This window comes from Cricetulus griseus, chromosome 3 (genome assembly GCF_003668045.3).
Source record: "Cricetulus griseus strain 17A/GY chromosome 3, alternate assembly CriGri-PICRH-1.0, whole genome shotgun sequence".
NCBI classification, from domain to species: domain Eukaryota; kingdom Metazoa; phylum Chordata; class Mammalia; order Rodentia; family Cricetidae; genus Cricetulus; species Cricetulus griseus.
Window position 1 is genome coordinate 17,576,329 of NC_048596.1, and position 15,774 is coordinate 17,592,102.

The 15,774-nt window shown below is 48.0% G+C and overlaps 1 protein-coding gene across 1 annotated transcript in view; it reads left to right on the top strand.

The window, feature by feature from the left end:
- The window catches only part of Cpn1 (carboxypeptidase N subunit 1), a 19,139-nt gene extending 9,435 nt beyond the window's left edge, over positions 1-9,704 (top strand). Inside the window, exons 5-8 of the mRNA XM_035441819.1 lie at positions 1,499-1,638; positions 3,842-3,941; positions 6,730-6,848; positions 9,389-9,704. Of these exons, the coding sequence (XP_035297710.1) occupies positions 1,499-1,638; positions 3,842-3,941; positions 6,730-6,848; positions 9,389-9,532 (503 nt within the window). The 3' untranslated portion in view covers positions 9,533-9,704. The remainder of the gene's footprint in view (positions 1-1,498; positions 1,639-3,841; positions 3,942-6,729; positions 6,849-9,388) is intronic.
- Positions 9,705-15,774: the final 6,070 nt, after the last annotated feature.

The window sequence follows — 15,774 nt, forward strand, 5'->3', positions numbered from 1 at the left end:
TGGCTGTCCTGGAACTTGCTCTGTAGACCAGGCTGGCCTTGAACCCACCGAGATCCTCCTGCCTCTGCCTCCCAGGTGCTGGGATTAAAGGGTTGCACCCCAATTCTGGACATTTATTTATTTTTTTATATTTGAATTTTGCTCTGTAGCCCAGGCTGACCTGGAACTTGTGACCCTCCTGCTTCATCTTCCAGCCTCCTGAATGCTGGGATTGCAGGTGTCAACCACCATGGCCGTCTTTGTGTGTGACATTATACATGGATCCAACTTTATTTTTATTTAGTGTTTTGATTGCTATAACTTTGATATCAAAAGTGAGGTCTCTAGCTTTGTTCTCCCTCCCCCACCCCCAGGTTATTTTTGTTTGGGGGGAGGTAGGTCCTTTGTGATTTCATATCATTTTAAGATTATATGTGTAGTAATTCCATGTGAGAAAGATATGGGCAGCCACAGAATCCTGTAATTTTGGCCGGTGACCAAGAGCCGGTCCATGCCTCAAAGTCTCTTGATGCCAAAAGTCAGGGGTATAGCACTTTAAAAGGCAAAACTCACAACTACATCAATGTCAGATGAGGGTCAGGGTGACCTTGCAGTGTTTGCTTTTGGTAGACTGTAGTAGTTATTTCAGATATAACATGACCGTTACCTTTGACTGCTAATACATCAGGACCACGGTCAGGGTCACAGAAATCCCAGTTGTGCTGCCAGGCAGATGTGGTTGTTGGGGGTAGAGGACCAAGAAGCACCTGAGAAGACACCAGATTGAGTCAGGACAAGATGGTACTACCTTACACACTTCATATGTAAATCTAAGCGTATATGTAAGGTGTGAAAAATAATCAGAAGTTACAATGAGTTGGCTGGTCACTCTTGGTAGAATAGACATCTTTGCAGAATTTCATAGTTCAAAGAGAAACACCATTCTCCTGAAAGCAGCACCTGGGTACACTCAGCTAGCAGGCAGATAGGAGTAAGAGGGACAAGAGAAATCAGGACCTGCAGAGGTGGCTCCATGGGTGCCCTTGCTGCACAGGCATGAGGAGCTGGGTTCAAATCCCCATCACCTTGGGACTTAGGCAGAGAAGACAGGAGAGTTATTGTACTTGTAGGTGCAAGCTTCCTCTAGGTTCAGGGAAAGACACTGTCTCAAGGGAGTAAGGCAGAGAGAGAATGACAGGACACCTGGTACCTTCCTCAAGCCTCTATGCACACACACACACACACACACACACGGAACTGAGTCATGAAATGAAAGAAACATAAGGGATGCAGATGACAATGTGAGCGTTAACAACGAAAGACATTTGGACAGAGAGAAAGGCACATGACCTGAGACTGGGGGACAGCTTTGTGTAGGATAAAAGTTAGCAGATGTCAAGAGGTAGAAGAGGAAGGCGGTGAAGATGCAGTGGAGTCATTGTGACTGACGGACGAGAAAGCTGGGATGAGGCGATGGTGGCTGCTCATCACGAGGATCTGCTACTGCCTCTTTCCCTAGGAATGCAAGACTTTAATTATCTCCACACCAACTGCTTTGAGATCACACTAGAGCTGAGTTGCAACAAGTTTCCCCGCCAAGAGGAGCTGCAGCGGGAGTGGCTGGGTAACCGGGAAGCCTTAATCCAGTTCTTGGAACAGGTAAGATCTCAGGAGAGGCTCTTCCGACGGTGGACGGTGGCCGGGGCTCCCACGGCCTCAGGTCTGGCCCTGGCTCTGACTCAGTGCAATAAGAACTCTACTTATGTACTCAGTGTCCTGGAGCACTACTGTCTGTCAAAGCTGTACTAGAAGCTGAGGATTCTGGGTAAACAAGTATATATCTCTGTCTCTATGGAACTGCTGTTCTAACAAGGACAGACAATAAACAAAATAACAAAGTGAATTCTGTAAAGTGTTAAAAAGAGAAATGCTAGGAAGAAAGCCTTATGGTGACGGTGACTCTTGAAGAGTCCAAGGAGTAGAGGGGCATAGTCAGCCCAGGTTTCTAGAGCAGGGCCCTCCAAAATAGATATGTCAGTCAAGCTGACATCTGAAAGCACGCCCAGGGTCACCAACCACGGGGAGCTGCCATTCAACATACATTGGAGCAGCTGCTGTCAAAAACAGGAATGAGAAGGCTTAGGAGAAGGGGAAGAAACCAGACTCCATGAGCACTGCTGCTGGGAGTGGAAAGTGGCATCATTTCTGTGGAAAACAATGTGATACTGCTTCCAAAAAATTAAAAATCAGCCTCAAGTTTAGCTCAGTGATAAAGTCCTTGCTTAGCAGGAGAGAGGCCTGGGTCTCCAGAGCCACAAAGGAAACAGCAATGAAAAGAAAATTATCGTGTTATTCAGCACTGTTATATCCCAAAGAAGTGGAATCAGATAGTCAGACAGGAAGGAAAGAAGGAATATTATTCAGCCTTCAAAACAAAGTAAGCTCTGACACATACCTTCATGCATGGACTTTGAGGACATTATGCTAAGTGAAATAAGCCAGCTACAAACAGATGTATATTTTGTGTCTCTATTTGTTTAGATACAGTGCTTAACATTGTAGAGACAGAATGCAGAATGATGACTGGGGTTGCAAGAGTGGGGGGTGGGGTAGAGAGTGGGGAGTCTAAGTGTTGCAGCTCTGAGGGGAAAGGCTTCCCCAGTGCAAGTGTTGCAGCTCTGAGGGGAAAGGTATCCTGGCAGTTGGGGCCAAGGAATTCTACGAAGTCACATCTTACAAAAAGATTTATTGGGGCAGATTCAAGAGAGTGGCTCCCTCTGCTCAGGTGAGAAGGGAACTGAGCGAAAGGCAGACTTATATAGGGTTTCTTGGGGGTGGAGTTTTCCAGACTGAGCTTGGGGCAAGCCCAGAGATTGGTGGGTTTTCAAAACCCAGAAGTGATTGATGGAGAGTTACTATTTAAGGAGAGCAGTTTCAGTGGCATCAGATGAAGAGAATTCTAGAAATGAGTTGTTATGCTATGCACACATTACAAATGTATTTGATAAACTGAGTATTTTATCACAATTTATGTTTAAGTAAGTAAGTAAGTGTGTGTGTGTGTGTGTGTGTGTGTGTGTGTGTGTGTGTGTGTGTGTGTGTGTGTGTGTGTGTAGTACAGATGCACTCCATGCCATGGTGTTGGAAATCAGAAGACAGCTTGTGGGAGGGACTCTCCTTTCACATTTGGGTGCTGGGATCAGACTCAGGTTGTCAGGCTTGGCAGCAAATGCCTTTATCCACTAGTCCATCTCAACAGCCTTAATCACAATTTAAAGTTCTTTTAATTTAAGCAAAATTCAAGATTAGGCCATCAGGAACTGGAGAGATGGCTCAGCAGTTGAGAGCACTGGCTGCTCTTTCAGAGGACCTTGGTTTGATTTCCAGCATCCTCATGGTGGCTCACAGTCATTGCTGAGTCTAGTCCCTGGGAATCTGAGGCCCTCTTCGGGGCCCAGGCATGCACATGGTACGCAGACACACATGCAGGCAAAACACCCAAACACATAAAATTAATAAAATTGCTTAACAGATTAGAATAGCAGCATGACCGGAATGGAAACAGATCTGAGGAACAAGGCAGAGGGTAGAGCTGCTGATGGGGACTGCATGGGAGCCTAAGGCCTTGCTGAGTTAGGCTTTGGGGAGAAAGACATTATGATGTGACTGAGAGAGTCTAGCAGGGTCACTCCATCTACTGGGAAGGGGTTATGGGGTGGGAAGAGCAGCGAAGCACAGTTTTACAGGCTCTGCCATGGTGTTAATGAAGGTGGACTGTGAGGACCCGTGAGAAGAACCAGAGCCTCTCGACTTCACCGCTGTTCTGTGATTCTAACTCGCTGTTGGCCACTGTCTCCTGCAGGTTCACCAGGGCATCAAGGGAATGGTGCTTGATGAGAACTCTAACAACCTCACAGGGGCTGTCATTTCCGTCAGTGGGATCAATCACGATGTCACTTCAGGTAGGCAGGAAGGGAGTTTCTGCTCCTTGTCTCAGCCGTCAAGGGCACTGGAGGTGAGGCACTGAAGGGAGGAAGGGTGAGGATTTGGAGCAAAAAGGATGCGCTGTATCAAGCAGCCCACGACGAGGAAATTCTCTCACTTCTGGAGTGAGCAGGTTCTGAGAGCCGGGAGCATTGATGCAAACGAAGCTTCTAGTCAGAGCCCGGGAAATACTGTGGAGATAATCTTATTGGGAGTCTTTCTGGGCTTGACGTTATTAATTAATAACGATGGCATGGAATAGGGCCGAGAAGAGCGGTAATACTCATGTTTAGTCTCCCTTCCAGCTCAGGCATTTCCCACATGTCCATTCAGGAAAAGCTGACCGATTGCTGGTTGATAGTCTTGATCTGAGGCAAGGTCAGCAGTGGAGGATAATCCTGGGATAACCTAGAGTGGGGGATAATCTTGGGATTACCTAGGACCTGCTGGAAGGGTACTGCCTTGGTTTCTTTTGCTGTTGCTATGATAAAGTATTCTGAAAAAAGCAACTTAAAGAGAGAAAGGGCTTGTTCTGGCTCACACTTCCAGGGTCTAGTCCATCATAGTTAGGGGGTCAAGGTGGCAGGAGCTTGAAGCATCTGACCAACTCACATCCATCATCGGGAGACAGACTGATGAGTGTGTACACTCGAGGACTCAGCTCTCTTTCTTCACTAGAATAGCCCAGGATCCCAGCCAGGGAACGGTGCCACCCACAGTGGGTGAGCAGTCTCATCTCAGTTAACACAGTCAAGATAATTCTTCACAGGCATGCCCAGAAGCTCATCCTAGTTGATTCTAGATTCTGTCAAGGGACAACGGATGCCAACAGGCATAGAATCATGTCATGGAAAAATAGTATTGCATAGTGCCCCAGCTGAGTCACCACTCGTGGGAGTTTCTATATGTTTTTCGTGGATGTCTATAGCTACCCACCTCCCAAAACAACCTTGTTGGCTACCAAGCAGGCATCCCACAGTTCATGCTGCCTGTCCAAGCTGGATGAAATCTGTGCTTCATGTCCTTGAAGGTGGTCTCAGAGCCTCTTCAGTGGCAGGCTCGTTTAAGGAAAAGGCAATGTCCTAAAAGAATTCTGTCACCTCAATCTGGTTGAGCACAGGAATCTTCTAGCCCATTGGCTACACACAGGACTGTGTAGAACTCAGACCTCAGCCCCTTGCCCAAGAGCATGAGCTGCTGGTTCTCACCCATGGAAGCAAGAGTGGGAAGGTCTTTAAAACAGCAGAGCCCCTAAGAACAGATACCAGAAAGAGGCCCTGTTTTTAGTATCCATTATGTGAAATGGAAGTCATGCCTCTCACTAGTGAGAGTGATGTGATACTTGGCAGAGCACCTGACGTTAGTTACGGGTAGAGACAGCCTCTTTGAAGAAGCATCCGGAATGGAGCTTTTGTAACAATTCTGAGTGTGTACCCCCAATCAAGATAATAACAGTTTCTGGATATAACCTAAACTGTCAAATATGTGCATAATAATACACTACATTGCTAAAGTATTTTAAAGCAAATTATAGGGCTGGGGTGTAGCTTGGTAAAGTATTTGCCTAACACTCAAGAAACTCTGGGTTCTATTGAAGCACTAAAGGAGCTAGGTGTCGGGCCACACACCTGTAACCCTAGCATTCAGGGCACTCAAGGTCATCTTTGGCTACATCATAAAGTTAAGACCAGGCTGGAATGCATGAGACCCACGTTAGGCATGGTAATGCATACCTGTAATCCCTAAACTGGGGAAGTCAAGGCAGAAAGAGCATACATTTGAGGCCATACTCGAGCAACAAAACTAGTTTGGGGCTATGTAAGACCCTGTGTTTTTTGTTTGTTTGTTTGTTTGTTTGTTTGTTTTTTAAAGTTAGAAGGAAACTTTATTTTCAAAATAGTCTTTGTAAGACCCTGTCTTTTTAAAAATATATTTAAAATAATATTCTCTGGCCAGCATAGTGGCACACCCCTGTAATGCCAACACTTAGGAAGTTGAGGGAGGAAGATCATGAATTTGAGGCCAGACTTCCTAGTGACTTTGACACTAGCTTGGGTCACGTGAAACCCTGTTTTCTCAACACAGAGAGGATGTGGGAATCAGGGGAAAAGAGAAAAGCAAGATTCTCAAGCCAGACTCTTAGTGATCATTTAGTCTAACTCTCTCGTGTGACAATCCTGGGTGTTGGTTGTCCCACCTGGATACCAGGATTGTTAGTGTAGAGTGTGCACTGCTCAGCTATGCAGCATTTCCAGGACCTCTATGCAGCTGCTCGAGTGTCCATGACTCTGTACCACAGTCCATTTCTTTCTTTGGCAGCTCTTTACCACAGTATTTTCTGCTTCTCTTTAGTGACATCTGCCGTCATATAATTTCTTCAAACAGAAGTTGTTTCTTCACAGTGGCTTTCCAAATGTCAGAGGGCTCAAAGTTTTTTTTTATCAGGCAAACTATTAACAGACATTTCCCCTTTTCTCTTTCCTAGCAACTTGTTAGTGGGCATGTGTCTGTATTAGACTCAGGATCTAGAACGGACTGTAGTGTGAGGTAGAGCACTTCCCATGAGTGACTCCTGCCAAGGAATGTTCTTCTGAACGGTTTAGCTGTTTACAGATTTCATTATACTTTGAGAAAACAAACAAACAACAACAACAACAACAAAGCCAAGCTCTGGTCAGCTCAAACCCCCGGATTGTTGTCATCGCCAGGTTTTGTCTAAAGTAGGTTTGAAGTCAGCTGGCTGAGTTACATCCTTCTGACTTTTAGGTGAACATGGGGATTACTTCCGTCTGCTGCTTCCGGGTACTTACATTGTCACTGCCAAGGCACCAGGGTATGACCCCAAAACAGTGACTGTGACAGTGGGGCCTGCGGGACCAGCACTGGTGAGTCTGGCTGAGCTGTAACCTGCTCTGTAAATGTCACACAGCGTCTTAAACAGCCCTGTTGCTGGCTTCCCCTTGACTTTTCCCGATTTGTCTCTTTGACACAGCCTGTCTCTCTAATCTTACTTCTTCCTCTGTAAATTAGTGCAAACACTTCCTTCTCAAGCATTGCAAAGACAAAGCACAGGACCATAGATGTGCACAAGGCTGGTCAGTAAGCCTTGGAGCCCTGCAGATCCCCAGGCAGCCCTGGTTGCATTCTTCAAGGCCATGAACGGGAACCACCACTGGGTGGTGCTCTGCAAGCTTTCTGTGCCCGGTGGTCACAGGCTCACTTTCCCTTTGCTTGCTACTAAGGACCAGTCACCTCCAATGCTCACCTTTCCACAGCTCTCCTTTATAGATAGGATGAGAAGCAAAGAACCATTGAATCACATCAGAACCTCAGAGCGTAAAGAGGCCATGGACGTCAGCCCTCCATGCACTCAAACAGCTCATATTTTTTAAAATGTTTTGAATACAGTACTCAGTGCCTTTTGAGTAACTGCTGGGCATCTGATACTGTGTGAGAGCATCCCAGAATTACCCATTTTAGCCTTCACAACTGCCTGTAAGTAACTGTGCAGTATCACACAGTGGGTGGATGGTGGGGGTGGGATTCACCTCCTAACCTGTCTCAGGGGCTGGCACTATGCTTCCTGCCTATGCGCAGAACCCTGTAAGCCAGCAGACCAAAGAGCGCTGCAACACCTCCTACGTATTGTCTCTCTTTGTCTTCTGTGTGTGTGATGCACGTGGTATGTGTGAGCATGTGTTGGGAGGATAGGGCGTGGGCCTGCCATGGCACCTGTATAGCGATCCAAGGGTGATTTCATGTGTCAGTCCTTGCCTGCCATCCATTGAGGCAGTGTGTCTTTGTTGTGTGCTGCACACTGTGTGTGTTCCAGGCTAGCTAGCCTGAGAGCGCCAGGGATGCTCCATCTCTGCCTCCGGTCTCACTGCAGGGTCACTGGGTGTCTGGCTTTAAGTGGCTTGTGGGGATTCAGACTCGGGTCTTCACACTTGCATGGCTTGTGCTTTATACTGACATCCAGGGGAAGAGAAGACAGTGCTCCATCACGCAGAACCCTGTGTCCCAGCCAGCTCATCCCCTTTCTTCCCTATTCTACCCTAAAATCAAATGCCAGCAGCAGCCACATACATAGACCATGCCCGTAGGCAGCCCTGTGCACGCCAAATGTAAACAGCTCCACAGGCCCTTGAGTTGTTCACTCCCCCCGCCACTGCCATATCCTTTAAATAAACTAGCATACCATTCATTGTGTCAAGTATAACCTAGAGGCACAGTCTGTCATTTGGATGTAATATTCAGTGACAATAGCAGCTACCAGTCTGTTTATTGATTGCACCATGGTCTACATGGTTTCCATTTTAATTTTAGAGCAGTTAGCTACTTTCCTGAGGAAAGAAAAAAGATGTTTACTAAAGGGTTTTCATCTTACAATTAAAGGGATGGAAATCTCTCCCAGGGCCCAGATCTGCTGTCCCCACATCCCTGCAGATGTTAGAGCCTCTCCTCTGCTCATTCCTCCTCTTGTTGCCTGTCTCCTCTCTTCTCTTCCTTTCCTGGGTTTATGTATTCACGAAATGGAAAGTAGGAAGTGGTCTCATACAGTTGGCCCTGACTTCCCTCCCCTTTTACAGAACTATCAGAAAATCTGGCTGTGGATTTTTATGGAAGAGGCAGGAAACTCGGGGCGTGTTTTTAACTCACTGCTGTTTCAGTAGTTCAAACTATTACAGGAAGGGACTGCCAGGGAAGCCCCAGGGGAGTGTAGTTAAGACTTGGTGTCACTCCCTCCTCTTCTGCTGCCTGTGATGGCTCTATAGCCACACCCACTCCCCACACCCGTGTCCCACACCCAGTCCATAGTGTCTTTCCATTAGTGTTCCATGGTTAGAGGACAGTGGTATACATCCCTTAGATTACAACATCACAACATCTTGGGCTTAAGAATCCAGGAGGATGTGGTAGCACACACCTTTAATCCTAGCACTCTGGAGACAGAGGTAGGTGGATTTCTGTGAGTTCAAGGCCAGCCTGGTCTACAAAACAAGTTCTAAGTAGCTGGGACTACATAGTGAGACACTATCTCTGAAAGAAAAAGAATCTAGCCAGGCAATCTGTCACTTCTTCTATCCCTGTTGCCAAGCAATGCAGCAGAAGGTTGAGACATTCATCGGCATGTACTGGCCTGGTACCCATGACTCACACAGCCACTGGGAGGGAAATAGAGATTAAGACCGATTCACTCATCACTCCTGTCCTAAGCAGGACATAAGCAAAAATGTGATTGGAGGTATAGATAGGATTTTTTGCTAATATTCAGTCCATGCAGCCACAGACTTCGTGTCATCAGTGATTGATTCTGTACCACTCTTTTGGGAAATACTTGCCAAGTCTGTAGTACCTGCAACGAGAACCTGGTGTAATTCAGGAAAGTCCAAACAGGCGCTTAGCTTCTGCCTTGCCATTGCAGGTCAACTTCCAACTCAATCGAAGCACGTCTCAGGTGCACCCTGCGCAGAAAGCTCCCGGCCGAGGACAAGGAAGCAGGCCAAAGCAGCCCCGGATAACCAGAAAGAAAGACACGGCAACAAAGCGGCATCGAGGTCCTGCCTGAAGCCCAGCACCCAGGGCCTCACACAGCAAGGCCGGGTCCCTCCTCTCAAATCCCATGGCCATGCTTCTCTTGTATTATCTGGGACATATTCAGACACAGGCACATGCAGAACAGGTCCAAGTGTTTCTGCCTCCCCTAGGCCAGTATTAAAGGAGTCGGAACCTTCCGGAAACTGGTGCCCCACTGTACATGCCTCCATAGGTTAGAATTAAAGGTCAGAACTTTCCAGAAACTGGTACCCCACTGCACATGCCTCCAGCAGGGTTCTGGAGACCTTCTTCCTGAGAGTCTGGGTTGGGTCCCATGCCAGTGTGCACTGCATGCCGAGACAGGTTCCAGCTGGTTGTCAGTCTGTCTCCAGAGTCTAGTGTGGAGCTGCTGACAACTTGGTGCTGCATGAAGCTGTCAAAATGTCTGCAGCCCTGAGGGGGATCCAGAATTGCCTGGGACCATTTCCACAATAGCCAGTGTATTCCTAGTAAGGGAAGGGTGTGACCCACGGGGTTCAGTTCCCTGCCCCTCTTCTGTGAACACTGCCAACAATTTACACCTTTCCTGATATTTTCCGGGTATGTAGGAGACATGGTACACCTGTACTTTTGTATGTGCTGGCAGCGTGTCCTGCAGGACAGTGCTCTGGGCTTTGCTGAGTCCCAGCCGAACCCACTGGTCCTGAAGGCATTATTGAGCATGCTAGATGTTTCTGAAGACATTGTGTAGTCTTCCATCTCATGCCTACTAGCATAGAAGCTGATGAGCCCAGAGTCCTCTGTCCCCAGTGCTGGGTGTTAGGGGTCAGCCTGAGTTTCCACAGCCGCTCCACTAACCAACCTAGCTTTTTCTTGTGCATGAGCAATCTTCTCCCTCACCTCGTGGGGCATAGCCCCACACACATCAGCAGCTGTGAAGATGTGGCCTGTCCCGTGAACTAACATTCCTTCTTGATCTATGTTTGAGCCATCTCAGTCTGGCCAAAAGGAAAAGAGACTAAGGTGTAGCCTCTCCATCTTAGAGATGTCTCTCTTCAAGCTAAAAGATTAATGCTTTCTTTGCAGTTGCCAATTTTAATTCCTTGGATCCCTTCTAATGGAGCAGCTTTGAGAGGGCACAGCTTAGATCAGTGACACATGGTGCCTTCATTTATTATTATGTACGCTACATTTTCTAGAGTGTCTGAATATCACTCTTTGTTCAGGTTTCCCAATACTAAGTCATTTGACAGAACTGATGTTTACAAAATGGGGTCACAGAGTACTTGCTGGCACTGCCCCTGACTTTCCTTCCTTCCTTCCTTCCTTCATACTATGGATCTTTACTGAGTCCCTGCTCACAAAGGGTGCAGAGATTGCAAAGAGGAAGGAAGCCTGGCCCATGGTCTCAGTGTGGTAATGCAGCCCGGAAGACCCATGCATTGTCATAATTGCTGTGACCCCATAACTCTGAGGTAGGGCTGAGGAGCCTGTGAGAAAAGCCCAGCACAGCAATAGTGAGGCCTGATATAAGATACACTGAAATCAACAGTGACCCCTGAGGTAAGTTTGCTGAAGTCAGACAGAGCGAGGTGTAGAGGCGTAGGGGTGCTTAGTCTCAGAAGGTGGCAAGAGCAGAGCCCTGGAGCTTCTTGGAAGGTTGTGGGTCCTGTGGGGGTGGGGAGGCTACAAGAAACACAGCATTTGGGACTGAGCGAGATGTTGAGAGCCAAGGCTGGGTGTCTGGGAGGGACCTATACACAGGGTAATTTGGCCTTTCTCCCCAGAAGACCCAGGAGCTACTGAAGGGTTCCGCCAATGGCTGGCCTGAACTTGGTTGTTAGCTAGGGCTGCTGCCTAAAGAGCTTGCAGATAGGAGCCTGCAGGGAGCCAGCTGGGAAGATGGCCTCAGCCTTGGAGGGGCAGTGGCCTAGAGAGCATTTCCGATCAGCTCCTTGTGACTTCCCTACCTTCCCAGAGACTTTGAGTTTCCTCACTCAGCTCTCTTGTGTCTGCAAAACTGAGGCCGAAATACTAAAGCACTTCACCCCAACCATAAGGCCTGTCCTGAGTATACCCTGCTCAAGGGCAAAGTTGTGAGATTAAACCACATTACACAGAATACCCAGGCTCTGGCCATGGCACAGAAACTCCATGTATCCTGAAGGAAAGCTGTGGATTGTATACAGTTTAGTGTACGTCCCTCCAGGTTCGTGCACTGGAAGCTTGGTCCCCAGGCGGGTGGTGGCACTGGGGCAATGGAAGCTGTAAGGGGTGGGGCCTAATACAAGATAGGTCGTGAGCCCCTGCCCTCCAAATAAATCAGCGCTGACCTCCTGGTGTAACAGGCTTCAGTGGGTTGTGTCCAAGCAAAGCCGAGCCATCCAGTAGCCCCGTGTGCTTCTGTTGATTCCTTTCTGCTTCTCCATGAAGGGAGCCGGCACAAGGCCTTTGCCAGGATGTAGGTACCTGTGAGGATTCTCAGCCACTGGAATCGTAAGTCAAATAAACCTCTTTGTAAGATCTCCAGCCTCAGGGATTGTGTTGTAACAATGTAAAACAGAGAGACACTGATGCGAAGTCATGAGGGTGAGAATGCACAGTGGACACAACAAGAAAGAAGGCTTTGACCTTGAATTTTCCTTACTGATACCATTTTCCCCCAAGACTGTCTGTCTGTCTCTGTGTAGCCCTGGCTGTCTGGGAACTCACTCTGTAGATTAGCCTGGCCTTGAACTCAAGAGATACACCCGTCTCTGCTTCCTGAGTTCTGGGATTAAAAACACGTACCACTACCGCCCGGTGATACCTTTCTGTTTTGTAACTACAGGTTTAAAGAGAATCTTCCGTACAGAATGCCAGCCTGAATGGCTGGAGTCTCCTGTTGCTGTAGGGCATCGTAGTTAATGCCATGGGTTTTGAACTCTGACAGACCTGAGTTTTAATCTGTAACTCTGATCTTTATTTGCTATGCTGCCATTTAAAAAACAAAAACAAAAAGCAAGCAAACAAATAAACCATGAGGCTGTGGGGTCACTCCGAAGAGCCTGAGAGATGCATGGAGGCTTCAAGGGGAGACTCGGCAGTGGAAGATGAGACTGAAAGCACACAGAATGTCTGGGACAACTTAAAAAGTCAGGTCTCATGGGAAGATGCTTTTAAAGGGTGATGCATAGAATTGGAGGGGGAAAAAAGATGGCAGAGAGAGCGCTGGTGTCAGAGAGAATCAGAACTGGAGTCTCAAGGTGGTATGTATGGGAACACCTCAGCAAACAAAGAAGCATGGGGTTGACGAGTAGGGCCAGTCCTCGGGCTGCTGGGAGTCCTGGACCACCACCTGCTCACCTCGCCCAGTTGCCCTCTAGGCCAGTAGGGCGGCTCAGCCTGCAAGCCCCGCCCTCAGCGTGGATCAGGTGCTGCCCTCCTGGTTGGGGAAGAAGAGTGTGGGACCCTGGTGCTGCCCAAGGGCTGCAAGTACGGTGGCATAAAAGGACCCTGCCTTCCAAATGGAATTAGCGAGTTCCTCAGGAGCCCGGCAGGGGCTCACTCGGATCCTGCCCCTGGGTGAGCGGCCCAGCGCATGCACGGTCACCCTGACTCTGGGCAACAACAGGATATCCGAGATGAGTCTCAAGGATATTCCAGGGTTTACGGTGCTTCAAAAACCTTGAACCAGATCAACGAGTTGTTGCAGTAAGTATTTCTATGTAAAGCTGTTTGGGCAAAATAATATGCCGTGTGACGCACACAGACTGCAACACCACTCTAATAAATGAATGTGTGATAGAGAGATGGGAAGGACGGTGGCAGAGGTGGGGATGGACATGGGAGCGTGGCTTCCGGTCTCAGGCCACCAGGAGGCTCTGGGCAACTCCTGAACGGCCAGGCTGCCACTCAGCCCGCAGCATGGAGATGCCGCCACTGCTGCTGCTGCTCATGCTGCTTGCCCCCCTGGGAAGAGGAGAGCTGGAGGAGGGCTGCAAACAGGACTGTTGTGCGGGTACCAGCAGGGTGGCCAGCACAAAGGGCAGGGTGATTACAGCATCCCGGAGCTCTCGCGGGCACTGCTTCTTGGGGTGCTGCCCAACTACAGGTCACTCTATGAACAACAAGGTATCAGGGATGAAGAACGGTTTAGTTTCTGGATTAAGCCTTCATCTCCCGGCCTCGGGTTTCTAAACCTACACACCTTTAAGAGATGGGTGTGTTGATGCCAACCACAGCTCTTACCCCTGAGAGTAAGATAACTGGTTTTGAGCCAAATATAAATGACTGCATTCTGGGAACATGGAGTCACATCACCCTAAATGGTACGCTCCAGCGTGCAAAAGGTTACAAGAACTTGTGTGGTCATGGAACAAGAGAAAAGCAGAAATCAAGGTGCCTTCTGAATATGTTGGTAGGACACCCAGACCGACACAGGGCAGTGGAGAACACTCCTGTAGGTTTCTAGTGACATCTGGCGATATGTTTAGCTTCTGGGTTTGTGGAAGGTAGTTGTGGTCTTTGATACATCTTTATTGTTTGTTTTTTGAGAAAGGATCTTTATGTAGTCCTAGCTGCCCTGGATCTTACTAGATTAGGCTGCCCTTGAACTCACAGAAGTCCTGCTGCCTCTGCCCCTGAGGTGCTGGGACTAAAGTCATGTGCCACGGTGCCTGACCTATTAATATATCTTCAAGGTTTTACCTGAGAGTTGAAAGGATTTTCTCTCTCTCTCTCTCTTTCTCTCTTTCTCTCTCTCTCTCTCTCTCTCTCTCTCTCTCTCTCTCTCTCTCTGTGTGTGTGTGTGTGTGTGTGTGCATGTGTGTTTGTGTGTGTGTGTGTGTGTGTGTGTGTGCATGTGTGTATATATGTACCCATGACAGTAGTGTCCATGGAAGCCAAAGTCATTGTGTCCCCAGAGGTAAAGTTACAGGTGGTTGTGAACCACCTGCTGTGGGTGCTGGGTGCAGCCTACCAAGTACAGAGCAGTAAACGTTCCAGGCCAAAGGAGTTATGGGACTAAGGATCCTGTAGCAGGGATCAGCCTGTCTGTTGCATCAAAGGTACACGTGTGCACACATGTGTATATCTGGTGTGTGAGGAGTGTGTACTCTCAAGTCTCCCCACCTACTTTACCAACATGCTGAAGGTCTAACTCAGCATGGGACAGCGTAGCATCCAAACCAGTCTGTCCAGGAGTGAGCTGGTAAAACTCCCTTTTCCATGGCAACAGAAACACCAGTGAGCATGACCATCCCCAAAACCTTCAACAGAAGGAACAACTTGGCTCTGGCTCTGGGCAAATCTGGCATCAGACCAGGAGAAGCTAAAGTCCCCATGTGTAAAGGATCGTCTTCTACTCGCAGTACTACAGTCTGTCATCCTATTACGCTCCTGGCACTCATGCAGGGCCCCTTTCCCTCCTGGAGTCTGACTTCAGGGTCACTAAAACACTGGTCTCATTCAGACTCTTAAACCCCAAGGAACGTTGCTGGACAGACGCCTAAGCAAACACGTGTCCTCTCCCTCCTCCTAAAAGTTACATTCCACCATTTACAAAGGCTTCCCCTCACCTGTCTTTCTCCTGGATCTAACAATCCTCACCCCACCCCTTCTCTTCCTGCATCTTTCCCTATTTTCCCCTCCCTCACACACTGGCTAAATCCTCCTGACTGGGATGCCTGTAGGGTCTGCTGAGACCCAGGACACTTACAGCCCAGGCCCGGGAAGCAGAGAGCAGCTTCAGGGTGGGCTGTTGCTTGTTTTTGCTCACACCCTGCTGGCCTTCTACACACGGTCCTGGGAACAGACAAATAAAACCCTTTCTTGGCTTCATGTTCCCCTCATGGGGAGGGAAAAGGCCTCTTTGACTTCCTATAGATTGTTCCAGCCAGGCCTTGGATCTGGAGACACCACACTGGCTGAACATGAGATCAAAGGACTTGATGGGCCTCCTTAAGTCCTCTCTGAAATCAGATCAATCGAAAATAAGCTAAGAAATTACAGGACCACAATTCTACTCCTTTCCCAAATTCATAAATGTTTATATACACCGTGGTTTATAACTAACCAATAAAATTACTTCATAATTTCACAGACCAATAAAAAAAATTAATGGCAAGTTAAAGGGTCTAACTATTTTGGAGAAACTTACTAATTTTCTAGTAAGGCCAGTTAGAAGAAATACACCTGCCATCCTCCACCTTCATGAACTCATAATTGCTTTCATGCCCCAAGTTAGGGACTCTATAGTCTTAACATTAAAAGTCATGAGCCAGGATTGGAGAG